This window comes from Sphaerodactylus townsendi, linkage group LG01, assembly GCF_021028975.2.
Source record: "Sphaerodactylus townsendi isolate TG3544 linkage group LG01, MPM_Stown_v2.3, whole genome shotgun sequence".
Lineage (NCBI taxonomy): Eukaryota > Metazoa > Chordata > Lepidosauria > Squamata > Sphaerodactylidae > Sphaerodactylus > Sphaerodactylus townsendi.
Window position 1 is genome coordinate 188,727,075 of NC_059425.1, and position 15,151 is coordinate 188,742,225.

Sequence of the window (15,151 nt, forward strand, 5' to 3'; positions counted from 1 at the left end):
CTCTATTCAGATGGCCTCACCTTTTGACCTCACAGTATATATACTCCACTTGCTTTCCATTCCTACCATCAGATCCTCTGAAGATGCCAGCCACAGATGCAGGCGAAACGTCAGGAGAGAATGCTGCTAGAACACGGCCATACAGCCCGGAAACCACACAGCACCCAACTTACTGATTGGTTCTCCACCCTGGGACATGGACAATATACCCCACTAAACTTTCCCTTCTCACTAGACACAGTGTGAAACAGACCTTTCTCTGTGATACACCTCTGAAGATGCCAGCCACAGATGCAGGCGAAACGTTAGGAACAAGATCCACCAGACCACGGCCACACAGCCTGGAAAACCCGCCACAACCAGTTGAATCCGGCCGTGAAAGCCTTCAACAATACTTTTATAAATCCTTTTTTGTATCAAGGAGTGAAGAGGTTTAACTTGGTTGAAAAGTGCTAAGAAGATCATTTCATGCTGCCTTTGTTTTCTCCCACGACAGGTGTTTTCCCAAGAGGCCATTTTGGCCTAGTTGAGATCATCCAGGAGTATATTCATCAAGACGAGATGGATGAAGCAATTAATATCCTGAGCGGCATGAACTGGAACACAATGGGGCATCAGTGCTACGTGAGCCTCAGTGCGATAGTGAATCATCTTCTCAGACAAAAGCTGACGCCTGAGAGAGAAGGTTTGTTTGATGTGTGCGTCTGTTATGTACCGGTCAAGTCGCTACTGACTTATGACAGCCGTATGAATTAACAACCTCCAATATGTGCCATCATTAACAGCCATTTCTCAGGTCTTCTGAACTGAGGGCTCCATCTTCTCCTAATTGTCCATCCATCTCATGTCTGGTCTTCCGCTTTTTCTGCAACTCATCTTAGCCCCATTGTTTTTTTCCAGTGAGTCTTGTCTTCTCGTGATGGGGCCCAAGTTCAGTCACCTCCGATCAGTCATTTTAGCTTATCTGGTGAATCAGATTAGCTTGTGCACTCCAACAACATGCCAGCTGGGTGACCTTGGGCTAGTCACAGTTCTTCGGAGCTCTCTCAGCCCCACCCTCCTCACAGGGTGTTTGTTGTGAGGGGGGAAGGGAAAGGAGATTGTAAGCCCCTTTTAGTCTCCTTACAGGAGAGAAAGGGGGGATATAAATCCAAACTCTTCTTCTTATCTGATCTGGAACTCACTCGCTTGTCTTTTTGGCGGACCTCCAAAATCCTCCAAAACAGCATATTTGAAATGAATCAACCTTCTTCTTTTTGCTTGGATGAGTGTGAAGGGCTGTCAATTTGTGTAAAGGGCTGTCAGTTTGTGTGTAAAGGGCTGTCAATTTGTGCAAAGAGCTGTCGATTTGTGTGTGCAAAGGGCTGTCAATTTGTTTGGGTCAGGGGTCTGCAACCTGTGGCTCTCCAGATGTTCATGGACTACAATTCCCATCAGCCCCTGCCAGCATGGTTGCAGACCCCTGGTTTGGATGTATGCAAAGTGCTGTCAATTCGCAGCCAACGTATGGCAACCCAGTATGGTTTTCCAGGCAAGAGATAACAGAGGTATTTTGCCATTGCCTTCCTCTATATTGGGACCCTGTTCTCCGACCTACATACTAACCAGGGCCCTCCCTGTGGAGTGTTTGAGATCTGAAGACATCAGTCTAGCTTTGACCATGCAGGTCAGGGATACATTAATGAATGTGTATAGTTTTGAATTAATGCACATAAGATGATATATGTTAACTTTGAACAGGCAACATTATACTGACTGTGCCGGCTTGTTTAAAGGGAAAAGACTTGAACGGATCATTTACATCAGGGGCGTCCAACTTTGGCACCCCAGATGTTCATGGACTACGATTCCCATCAGCCCCTGCCAGCATGGCCAATTTGGCTATGCTGGCAGGGGCTGATGGGAATTGTAGTCCACAAACATCTGGGGCCCCAGAGTTGGACACCCCTGATTTAGACTGACACGAGTAGTTAAGACACTTTTGCTCTGTTTAACAAACACAACATTAAGATGTTTTTTATTTTAAAATGTTATCACTTGTATGTGGGCGGCGTGTATCTTGGTTTTAATGAACCATGCCCGGGTGACCCTTTTCAAAAGAAAACTGTGAGAGATTTGAATTTGTTCAGCAGCAATTAAACAAAGAAATGCCACATTCGCCGACTTTGCACGCTTCCCGTTGTATGCCCTTAGACCATTTCCCCGTCTCTCCTGTATCTGCTCCGGCGCTTCCAGTGACTTCTGAAACCCCCCAACATTAACAGATCAATCCGGGGCTCAGGTTCATCTCTGCTTGATCCAGGTGGAACGGCTCTCTGTCGAATAGCCCATGTTCTGATAGAACTTGAGTGGTTCCCCGGATTTTGTTGGGCGGGGAACATTAAACAGGAAGGCTTCGTGCCATGTCTCAGCGTGGAGGTACAGTTGAACAACAAGTTCCCTTTTTTGCGGCTAGAGGGAAGTTCGCTAGAGGGTACGGTGAATAACGGGTCTCAGAAAAAATGCTTCTGTACAAACCTGCCCCCAGGCTATTAGTCTGAGACAAACCCAGCAGGAGCGAGTTAGGAGTGATGCTGATTTCCATAACCTCTTTCTGTACCAATAGACAAGGTCAAAAATCCGTTCTTGTAAAACATCTGAAAATACTAGCTGTAACATGGAAGAAGGGAGGGGTTGGAAGGCTTTTTGTGAAACTTCGTGTAAACACACGTTGTTGGCTCGTTTAAGAAACGGATATCAATTTGATTTGATTTGTCACCCTTTCCTTGAGCAGAGGCGTAGGAGGTTAAGAGCTCGTGTATCTAATCTGGAGGAACCGGGTTTGATTCCCAGCTCTGCCGCCTGAGCTGTGGAGGCTTATCTGGGGAATTCGGATTAGCCTGTGCACTCCCACACACGCCAGCTGGGTGACCTGGGGCTAGTCACAGCTTCTCGGAGCTCTCAGCCCCACCTACCTCACAGGGTGTTTGTTGTGAGGGGGGAAGGGCAAGGAGATTGTCAGCCCCTTTGAGTCTCCTGCAGGAGAGAAAGGGGGGATATAAATCCAAACTCTTCTTTAAACTCTTCTTTCCACATGTGTGCCCTTTCCACACACACTGTTCCACAATATGCCATCCAGGATTTATTCGACTCCAACAAAGCTGACATGGTAATTTGTTTTCTTTCTTTCTTTTTTTAATCAGACGAACCCAGAGAGTTCTTTTGTAACGATGCGATGGTTATCTCTGAGATCTTCATTTGTGCCGTCAACATCAAGCTGGGCTGTCTAATGAACCTGTAGCTGCTCGTTCTTGCTTGTATCCCGTGTAAGCCGCAGCGTTTCAGGAGTGTGAAACATGTGGTCAGGGGAAAAACAGCCACGACTAGAGAGCGTAGCTTGTTTTTCCGGCATGAAATTTTAATCAACATTGGCGGGTGCTTTTGAAGGGAAACACCTTGAAAGTTCAGCTTATCTCGCCATCTAGATGCAAGATACCGCGAGGTCTAATTTAATCGCAGGTTGTCCGTGCTCACGGTGTCGAACTATTAGAGTCTTAGTTGTTATCAAATCTAATAAAACAAAAGGCAGCCCTGCTTAGAACCAGGAGGTAATTATTGCTAAAGATGGAAGAGCCGAAACGAATGTGAACAGCATTTACGGTGTCTCGTTAATCCAACAAATCGTATAATAAGCTTAGCCATTTACCTAAACATATTGCTGTCTACATCTTCAGATAACTCAGAGCCCATGGGTTGTGACCTGGCAGGCGAGTCCTGTGAGTGCAGAAATCTGACATTCACAACTTGTCTCTGCTTTCCTGACTTGTCGGGAAAGGGCGGAGTACAAGTCAAATAAATAAATCTTCTCCGGCAGCTGTGGATAGTTGATGACGCGGCGCCTGATCGTGTCCTGAAGTCTGTGCCTTAAGAATGGTTAAGCAAGCTGCGATAATGAGATACTGAATTACCCATTTGCAGAGGATTGTTTACATCTACTGAGGAAGTAACCTGTGAAAACGCTTTGCTATCGCGAATGGCGTTATAGATAGAATGACCTTCTGCTGAATAGTTCGTGTTCCAAAGAAGAAGTATAGCATCACTCTAGTTCCGTGGTGGCGAACCTTTGGCACTCCGGATGTTATGGACTACAATTCCCATCAGCCCCTGCCAGCATAGCCAATTGGCAGGGGCTGATGGGAATTGTAGTCCATAACATCTGGAGTGCCAAAGGTTCGCCACCACTGCGTTCCTTTGTAGTCAAGACTGTTACTTAGGGAATTGGTTGATTCATACGTGTGTTGTGTACTCTTGTATAGTGGAAGGTTTTGTGTTTATACCGTTCTAGATTATCAAGGCACCTTAATTACTTTTTCACCTCACGAAGTAAATGCTTTTGTTCGACACAGGTGTTGCTGTATGGGTATAGATCAGTGGTGGCGAACCTTTGGCACTCCAGATGTTATGGACTACAATTGGCCATGCTGGCAGGGGCTGATGGGAATTGTAGTCCATAACATCTGGAGTGCCAAAGGTTCGCCACCATGGGTATAGATTGTAGTAGCAGTAGGACTAGTGGTGTTTTCCACATTGATAATTGATGAGCCCCTGTCTGCTCACAGAGTTCTGGCTTCTAGGGCAGGGGTGTCAAACTTGCGGCCCTCCAGATGTTCATGAACTACAATTCCCATCAGTCCCTCCCAATATGAGCATTGGCAAGGGCTGATGGGAATTTTAGTTCATGAACATCTGGAGGGCCGCGAGTTTGACACCTGTGTTCTAGGGGATGCAGTTGTAGACTTGGGGAACTCTTAAATTCACGTATTAGAAATGTTTTTGAACAACACAAACAAAATCTGCATTGTGCAGCCACCTTTTAAAACTCTGAGATGAGGCGGTAGCAGAGTAGGAAGTGCTTAAAGCAGAAACCCTTCTAGAAGAAGCAAGCCTAGATTTTTGGCAACAGTGTCAGTTTAGTATGCAGTTTCTTGGCGTGTGTCAGGCATTCTGAAGGAAGAAAAATGATCCCACTGTTGTTAGGTCTCCTTGGCAGACCCTTCTCTTGGGAGCCATTTCTGTGTGGTGCACTACATCTGGTGACTGGTGGCACAACAGAGGAGCCATTTTAAAAAGCCAGTGAGGTTAGAAAGCGGGGGGGGGGAGGAACCAGCACAGAGGTGGGATCCAGCAGGTTCTCACAGGTTCCCAAGAGTAGGCTACTAATTATTTGTGTGTGCCGAGAGGGGGTTACTAATTGGTGATTTGGCCACGTGATTTTTGCCTTAGTTACGCCCCTCCTCTCAGCATTAGTGGCAGAACTTGAAGCAGTCTAGCAGGAGGTGCACCGGCGTGCGTGGCAGCCTGCGCCTGCGTGCATTCGTTTCCCGCCCAAGGACCGGCGCAGCGGCTGTGTCCTTGCCACAGCCCGGGAATGCCCCACCCCCAGAATGCCCGGCCATGCCTCCATCATGCCCCGCCCAGCCCCATTGGCGCTACGCCACAGTTTGAATCCCACCACCATGGGAACCTGTTACTAAAATTTTTGAATCCCACCACTGAACCAGCATGGTGTAGTGGTTGAGAGTGGCGGATTAATATCTGGAGAATTATCTGGGGGTTTGATCCCCCACTCCTCGACATGAGCAGTGAACTCTGACCTGGTGAATCAGATTTGCTCCCCCACTCATAAGAACATAAGAACATAAGAACTAGCCTGCTGGATCAGACCAGAGTCCACTCCTGCACAAGAAACCTGCCGGGTGACCTTGAGCTAGTCTCAGTTTTCTCAGAGCTCTCTCAGCCCCACTTCCAATGGTGTCTGTTGCGGGGAGAGGAAGGGAAAAGGAGTTTGTAAGTCGCTTTGAGATTCCTTACGGTTGAGAAAAGCGGAGTAGAAATCCAAACTCTTCTTCTTCCTTCTCCACATAAAGCCTGCTGGGTGACTTTGGGCCAGTCACAGTTCTCTCAGAACTCTCTCAGCCCCACATACCTCACGCGGTGTCTGTTGTGTGGAGAGGGATAAGCTGCTTTTTTGACTCTTTGCAGTAGAGAAAAGTAGCGTATAAATTCAAATTCCACCTCTTCTTTGTCTTTTTTAAATGGAGAGCTGATAATTGTTTGTTCAAACTGCTTCATACTGATGTGTCAAGCTTTCCACATGCAAATAATTGTCTCTGGCCTTTTCTAGCAAAAGATCCTTATAAACCGAGGTGGGCTCAAGAGATGGAGAAGTGCCTTAATAAATGTGGCCTTCCATATAACATCCATATGATCAAAAATTGGGATCATTTTAAAAGTGAACTTACCCAAAGAATCAAAGATGTATCATGACAGTCTGATCTGGCAAGATATTCAGATTTTCCTCTATGCTATACACAGAAATATATCACTGCCCCTGCTCCTTATTTAATTTATCTGGATAATAAAGATCTAAGGAGAGCTTTTACTCTTGCAAGAAGTGCACATTTACCTTCTGCTGTCTTAGAAGGGAATTATCAAAAGATACCTTATGCTGCAAGGTTATGTTCTTGCTCTCTGAATGCTGTAGAAACTATAGAGCATATGTTATTAAAGTGTCCCCTCTATGAGGCAAGGAAAAAATGCCTGTCACATCTACTACACAAGATGACATATTGTTCTGATAAAGTTTGTTGTGAAAAACTATTACAAGATAAGAAGGAGAATATTACTAAATGGGTATGAAAATTCTCTCTATTCGTTATGAAAAAGAAAAAAATGATCTGAATATGGCATTCCCCTTAGATATTTTTGTTTTGTCAAGTAATTTTATTCTGTTTGGTGTGTCTACAAAGTATAATGATATATAGATGGATAGTGCTGGAATACGGGAGAGAGATCTGCATTCTTGTTTTGCTGTAGATATTTTGGAGATTTGTAATATATTTGGCCATTGACTGTAAATAAATTCTTCTTCTTCTTCATGCAGATAATTAGAGAAGGGTTCCTCTTTTGACAGCTTCCACACACGCCCCTTGCTCCTTGCAAAAATCGTTGTACAAATGACTGTTTACCAGTGAGAGTTGCTTTTGTAGTCTCTGTCGCCTTTTTTATTTCATCTTCCTGGCAATAAGTTCACTTTTCCTCTGGGTTTGAAAAACCTGACTGGTTGCTGATGCTGCTCAGCTTGGCTGCCCCGTTTGTTTGAATGCCGCTTTGTTTGAACTCCACAGCACAGCTAGAGGCAAGCCTCGGAACGTTTTACGCGCCGACGAGGCCTCTCTCGGAGACGACGGTGTTGGGATACAGGGATCCTGTCAGCAGATACGCGAGAAGATTCTTCCACCATCTGCTGAGGTAAATGTCAATCTTGAGATTTTTTGTTTAAAAAAAATTCTAATTAACCGTTCATTTCAATAACTTTACATTTTTAACATGGCTAGCATATTTTTCTTGGAGGACCACCCTGGAAAACTAGGCATGCCCTGACAGTGTTTGTTTAGCTGTTCCGTCCTCCTTTTAAAAACTTGTATAAAGCATAATTTTGAACTCCTCTGTCAACTCCCTTGAAAAGGGGGATTTGTCTTCTGTTCAGTTTGAGAGACAATTGAGTGATTCCCTGCGTTTAGACGAAAAACCAAAAACTTTCCATTGTTGAGTGCTTGTGATTCATTAATGATAATATATATATATATATATATATATATATATATATATATATATATATATATATATATATATATATATATATATATATATATATAAACCTTTAATGGCATAATTAAAACAACAGCAACAATATACCAGCAACAATGGCAACACCAGTGTAATAATACAATCTCCAGTACAGTTATAACCGTTTGCTGCTGACGGAGCACAAAAAGTTAGCCAGCGCTTCCAATATACTTGCAGACCCACAATCCAACAATGTTACCACAATTGATAGATCAGTATTATCAATGGGGGTTTTTAACCACGGGTTTAGATATTTATTTATTTAGATATTTATTCCTGGCTAAACTGAGGGCCAGTCTTGACTGAGGGCCAGTAAAATTTATCATGATTAAGTGGAAATGACCTACGTGCTATCTCCTCAGTCAGGCTAGTGGCTCAGTAGGGTTCCACCTCATTGGGGTGAAACCCTAATGCAGTGGTAGAACAATCTCTTTGCCATAGGTTCTCTCCATGCAGTGGTAGAACAATCTCTTTGTCCTAGGTTCTCTCCATGGCATCTCCAGTTACAAGGATCAGGTGATGGATGCTGTAGAAGGCCTTTACTTGAGACTGCAGAAGCGCTTCCAGTTTGAGTAGAGTCTGCAACTTGCGACTCTCCAGATGTTCATGGACTACAATCCCCATCAGCCCCTGCAGCATGGCCAATTGGCCATGCTGGCAGGGGCTGATGGGATTTGTAGTCCATGAACATCTGGAGAGCCACAGGTTGCAGACCCCTGGAGTAGACCATACAGAGTTTAATGGGATGATCCAATATAAGGCAGCTTCATGTATTCATTTGCTAGGGAGGGGCTGTGGCACAGTTGTAGAGCATCAGCTTGGCATACAGAAGATCCCATGATGATGATGATGATGATGATGATGATGATGATGATGATGATGAAGAAGAAGAAGAAGAAGAAGAAGAAGAAGAAGAAGAAGAAGAAGAAGAAGAAGAAGAAGAAGAAGAGGAGGAGGAGGAGGAGGAGGAGGAGGAGGAGTTTGGATTTATACCCCGCCTTTCTCTCCTGTAAGGAGTCTCAAAGCAGCTTACAAACTCCTTTCCCTTCCTCTCCCCACAACAGATACCTTGGAGGTAGGTGGGGCTGAGAGAGGTTGGAGAGAACTGTGACTGGCCCGAGGTCACCCAGCAGGCCTCATAAGGAGGAGCAGGGAATCAAACCCAGTTCACCAGAGAAGAGTCCACCATTCACGCGGACAGGTGGAGAATTGAAGCTGGTTCTCCAGATTAGAGTCCATCACTCTTCACCACTCCGCTACCCTAATGCCGAAGACTTCTGCTTTAGACCCTGCCAGTCTGAGTAGACAATAAAGACCTTGACCAGCCAATGGCCTAATTCAGTAGGAGGCAGTTTCATGGGCTCGTGTGTGCAGATAAATAAATGAAAGACGTCTTAAAAATGTATTGAAAAAATTCAGACTTTTAATTTGTATCACTGAGGCAATTTCTAATTTTAGTTTTGGAAGACTTACAAAACTTTGATTACATTTTGGTGTTTCATTCCTTCCTCCAAGGACCTCAAGGCTGTAGACATGATTTTATTTGTGTGCTATCCACTCAGGAACCCTGTGAAGCAGGAGGCTGGAAGAGAGTCTTACCTCAGGCAAAAAAACCAAATGTTTTTACAGATGTGCCAGATTTCATAAGATGCTCATAAAAAGAGAGATTTTTAAAGATAGCGCCTTAAGCAGACCTTGAAGATATTTGATGAGTTTGGCTCTGTGATGCCGTATCCCATCGTTGAAGGTTGAGAGCTGTTAGAACAGAGAACCCACGACACTAATGGTTAGATCAGGGGTCTGCCACCTGTGGCTCTCCAGATGTTCATGGACTACAAATCCCATCAGCCCCTGCCAGCATGGCCAATTGGCCATGCTGGCAGGGCTGATGAGAATTGTAGCCCATGAACATCTGTAGTCCATGAACATCTGGAGAACCGCAGGTTGCAGACCCCTGGGTTAGATGGTGCACATGCGAGAGATCACACATTGCGTAGTAAAATGCATGGTAGTACCTCATCCACTCGGGAATACTAGACATTCTGTTAAGGAGCAGAAAACAAAGTCAGGTTGGGGTTCCTTTTCTTCCAGTTTTTAAAAATGTGTACCTCAAAATCAAAGTCCAAAACATGCACAAAACCAGAAATTCACCAGATTCTAAAGTATCGTTTTCATCAAGACTTCCAGGTTCTTCTACACTGAATATTTTAAATATCAGTCTTAAAATCAGGGGCAGAAAGACATTGGGGTTCCTGAGGATGAGCGAGCAGGATTTTCCATCGGGCCTTTGGTTGAGGCCGCTACGGCTCTTGTTCCATCTTGCTGGCCTCCCAATCCACCACCACCCTTCTCCTCCCTTGATGTGCTTTATTGTTTATGGGAGGTGGGAGAGAGAAAAAATTTAGGCTAATTTGGGACTAAAAATGGTCGCTGATGTGATTAATTGTTATTTTAATTCCAGATTTCTCTCTGGAATTTCCCCTTTTTTGGTCACTTGGATTGGAACGAATCTGAAATTTCGCCTTCTGTGAGGAGAGTTTACTGTAGTTTACAATTTGCTTCAGTGCAAGTATACTAATTGTCTCTCGCAGCACCGTTCCTTTAAGACAAGGTTACCACAAATCAGCACAGTCTTAAGGCAAGGCTTAAGGCAATGTAATGTCGAAGTCTTTCACCACCAGACTCAACCGGCTGTTTGAGCCATACGGTCGTGGTCTGGTGGCACACGTTCAGTGGTGGATTCCAAAAATTTTAGTAACAGGTTCCCATGATGGTGGGATTCAAACAGTGGCGTAGGGCCAATGGAGTTGGGTGGGGCACGACGGGGACGTGGCCGGGCATTCCGGGGGTGGGGCATTGCTGGGTGGGGCTGTGGCAAGGACGCAGCCGCTGCGCTGGTCCTTGGGCGGGAAACAAATGCATGCAGGCACAGGCTGCCACGCACGCCGGTGCACCTCCTGCTAGACTGTTCAAGTTCTGTGCGCTACTGCTGAGGAGCAGAGAAGGGGCATAACTAAGGTAAAAATCACATGGCAAAACCACCAATTAGTAACCCCCTCTCGGCACACACAAATAATTAGTAACCTACTCTCGGGAACCTGTGAGAACCTGCTGGATCCCACCTCTGGACACGTTGCAGTAGTCCAGTCGAGAAGCTATCAGAGTATGTGCCCAGGTTCCCTTTGTCCAAAAACAGGCAGAGCTGGTGAAACAGATGGAGAGGATGGAAAGCCCTTGCGGCTGCTGCGGTCACTGGAGCTTCAAAGGATAGTGATTAATCCAGGAGCACCTCAGGTCTTGCACCCGGTCCTTCTGGGGCAATACAATCTCATCCAAAACCAGGTGCTATAGGTATTATCACAGAACATAACTTTCAGGGCAAAGATTTAACAGTGGCATTCTGAAAACAGTCCTGACCTGGATAGCCCAAGCTAGCCCAGTCTTGTCAGATCTTGGAAGCTAAGTAAGGTCAGCCCTGGTGAGGTCTTCGATGGAAGACCACCAAGGAAGCCAAGGGTTGCTCCCCAGAGGCAGTGGTGGGATCCAAAAATTTTAGTAACAGGTTCCCATGGTGGTGGGATTCAAACAGTGGCGTAGCGCCAATGGGGCTGGGTGGGGCACGACAGAGGCGTGGCTGGGCATTCTGGGGCGGGGGCATTCCTGGGAGGGGCTGTGGCAAGGATGCAGCCGCTGCGCCGGTCCTTGGGCGGGAAACGAATGAACACAGGCGCAGGCTGCCACGCACGCCGGTGCACCTCCTGCTAGACTGCTTCAAGTTCTGCACACTACTGCTGAGAGGAGGGGCGTAACGAAGGCAAAAATCACGTGGCAAAATCACCAATTAGTAACCCCCTCTCGGCACACACAAATAATGAGTAACCTACTCTCGGGAACCTGTGAGAACCTGCTGGATCCCACCTCTGGCCAGAGGCAAGCAAACCACTTCTGTTCCGAGCTGAATGGCCCAGGCTAACGCAGTCTCAGCAGCTAAGCAGGAGTGGCTCTAGTTAGATTAAAAACCATCAAGGAAGTCCAGTGTTGCTATGCAGAGGCAGGCAGTGGCAAACTACCTCTGCCCTGACCTGCTTAGGCCAGGCTAGCCCAATCTTATAATTTCTCAGAAACTAGAGATCAGCCATGGGCTCCCTGAATAGGAGGCCACCAAGGAAGTCTAGGGCTGTTCCACAGAGGTGGCCAATGGCAAACCACCTCCCTCCATCTCCTGCCTTGAAAACCCCACGAGCGGTCACCATAAATCTGCTGCGACTTGATGGCACTTTCGACCACTGCATTCTGAAGCTGTTAATAAGCATGCTGTGCAGAACAGGTTTCCGGTTAGTTTGGGAAGTTGATCAAAAGATATTCGTGCTGCATTCCTGGGAGTGAATTTCAGTTACTACGATCCCAGCCTCTCGTGCAAAGACGGCCTCAGCTACAATTATTGATCTCCTTTCCAAAGCAAAAAAATGGGGTTGCCACGATTTAACAAGATTTCAATTTAAGAGGTTAAACAGGTTCACCGCCGAAACATTACACATCCTTCCTTTCAATAACACTGCTAATTACTTTTTTTAAAAAAATGCAAGCCAGTTCCACTGCAAATTTCCGTAGCGTTCAAATACTTTGATGAGTAGCTGTGCAATTTAATTCTCTCACGCAGATCACACTGTAAACAAACCCTGGGCAAAATATTAGGGAAAGAAAAACAAACAAAACCATGTCGTCTCCACGCTTCTTTAAAAATGGAATTCCTTTTTTTATGCAACAACCTTTATTAGGCATATTAAAATAGGCTCCCGAGCATTACAGACATTTCTGAAGTACAAATCAAAAGTACATTCAAAACACAGACAGAGAAACTGTGGATTCAGTGCATTGGATCGTTACTTAAATAATTTTGTCACTTGTAAAAGAAATTTTGATCCTTTTCCCAAGAGCACGGCCTCTGTGTTATTTAACAAAAGCTCTCCACAACAGAGTTGTCCGAGTCTCTTTCAGATTTGTCTAAGACCCGCCCAGGGGAGAAATTCCTAATACTCACCTATCTCGGACAGTCAAGTATAATGTGAGAGCAAGAGTCTCCACTTGGTTTTTACAGTGTGGACAGACCCGATCCTGGAGAGGGATAGATAGGTAGCGACCCTTTGTAATGGCCGATGGAAAAGTATTGCATCTGGCCCTTGTAATAATCCATCTCTGTTGGGGTTCAGTTAATAGTTCAAGATATTTGGCTATGTGCCCCTGTTCTGGTACTATTCCGACAGAAAGGGGTGAGCATGATTTATTTTCTTGGCCCAACAAGATATGGTATTCCTGTTCTAGAAGTCTGCTTTTTAAGGTTTGCAGAATCTCTCTGGGTGACAACATACAGAGATCTTCAAGTATGAAACCTAGAGAGTAGATTTTTGAGAAGTAATCCTGATCGAAATGTTTGCGTGTGCAAACGCAGTTGTGTAGCACCAGGTTCTGGGATTTTAGAGGAAAGGACGGTCATGTATAACCTTGATTCATTTCCCAGCTATGCAGTTATGAGAGGAAGGGCTGCATGCGTGGACCCACGGACCACTGCTTGCCAATTCTAATGAAGAGAGAAAACTAGTCTCAGCCATCCATCTGTTTTCCCCTTGACTGGTTTCCTTGCTTTTTTTCACACCGCCATAATTGCATAGTCCCAGAGATGTGACTAAAATGAGGAATTTGCCACTAGAGGATGTAGTGCTGGCCACAGGCATATACCTCTTCAAAACAGGATTGCTCCAGTTCACACAGAATAGGGCCCAGTGGTGGCGAACCTTTGGCACTCCCGATGTTATGGACGACAATTCCCATCAGCCCCTGCTAGCATGGTCAATTGGCAGGGGCTGATGGGAATTGTAGTCCATAACATCTGGAGTGCCAAAGGTTTGCCACCACGGGACTAGGCCTATCAATGGATACTAGCCATGGTAACTAAAGGGAACCTCCATGTTCACAAGCAGTAAACAACTGAATACCAGCACTGGGTGACAACATCAGGGCAAGGTCTCAGCATCTACGTCCTGTCTTTGGACTTTCAGAGAAACTGGTTGACCCCTGTATGAGATGGGGTGCTGGTGTAGATGGACTACTGCACAGGTGTCAAACTCGCAGCCCTCCAGATGTTATGGACTACAGTTCCCATCATCCCCTGCCATCTGTGTACAGTTCTGGGCACCACAATTCAGGAAGGATATTGACAAGCTGGAACGGGTCCAGAGGAGGGTATCCAAAACGGTAAGAACATAAGAACATAAGAACTAGCCTGCTGGATCAGACCAGAGTCCATCTAGTCCAGCACTCTGCTACTCGCAGTGGCCCACCAGGTAAAAGGTCTGGAATCCATGCCCTACGAGGAGAGACTTAGGGAGCTGGGTATTTTGAGTTTGGTGAAGAGAAGGTTAAGAGGTGACATGACAGCCATGTTCAGATATTTGAAGCGATGTCATGTTGGTGAGGGAGCAAGTTTGTTTTCTGCGGCTCCAGAGACTAGAACCAGGAGTAATGGGATCAAGGTGAAGGAAAAGAGATTCCACCTAAACATCAGGAAAAACTTCCTGACAGTAAGGGCTGTTCGACAGCACTACCCCGGAGTCTGGTGGAGTCTTCTTCTTTGGTGGTTTTTAAAGAGAGGCTGGATGGCCATCTGACAGGAGCGCTTTGACTGTGTGTTCCTGCATTGCAGGGGGTTGGACTTGATAGCCCTTGGGGTCTCTTCCAACTCTTGATTCAACTGGTCTGATCTAGCAGGGCTCTTCTTGTATCCTTATGGTTCCATTTTGAGGGTGAACCACACCGTGTGGGTGTAAAGTGCCATCAAGTCCCAGCTGATTTATGGCAACCCTAAGGCAAAAGAAAGGAGCTGTGTGCCGTGGTGGTTAAGTGCTTGCACTGCCACTCACATGGTCAGGAGTTCGAGCCCCCTGTGGGTCAGATATCCTGGCAGCTGGCTCATGGTCAACTCAGCCATCCATCCATTTCTTGGTCGGTAAATGAGTACCTAGCTCATAGCTAGGGGGTAAAGAATAGCCTGAGAAAGCAATGGCAAACTACCCCACAAAAACGGCTTGCCTATAAAATCACTGCTTGCAGTGGCACCCCAGGGTCGAACACGACTGAAGGGGAAACTTTACTTTAAGGTGAAAGAATCTCATAGGTCACAGGTGTCAAACTTGCGGCCCTCCAGATGTTATGGACTACACTTCTCATCACCCCCTGCCAGCATGATGTTGGCAGGGGGTGATGGGAACTGTAGTCCATAGCATCTGGAGGGCCGCGAGTTTGACACCTATGTCATAGGTGGTTTGCCTGTGTGTTGCGACCCTGGACTTCCTTGGCAGTCCCACTCAAGTACTGAGCAGGGCCAATCTGACGAGATCTGGTTATACTAGCTGTACTCAAAGTCTTTTTTTTAACTTCATATTTTCCAGTATCGAACCCTATTATCAAAGCCCTGCTTCCAAAACTG

At 45.9% G+C, this 15,151-nt stretch overlaps 1 protein-coding gene across 3 annotated transcripts in view; it reads left to right on the forward strand.

The window, feature by feature from the left end:
- Positions 1-15,151, forward strand: part of LOC125435538 (WD repeat containing planar cell polarity effector) — a 308,331-nt gene that overhangs the window by 154,673 nt on the left and 138,507 nt on the right. For all 3 annotated transcript variants that reach the window (XM_048501735.1, XM_048501743.1, XM_048501750.1), the window contains 2 exons: positions 497-685; positions 7,167-7,290. In XM_048501735.1, coding sequence (XP_048357692.1) covers positions 497-685; positions 7,167-7,290 — 313 coding nt within the window. The remainder of the gene's footprint in view (positions 1-496; positions 686-7,166; positions 7,291-15,151) is intronic.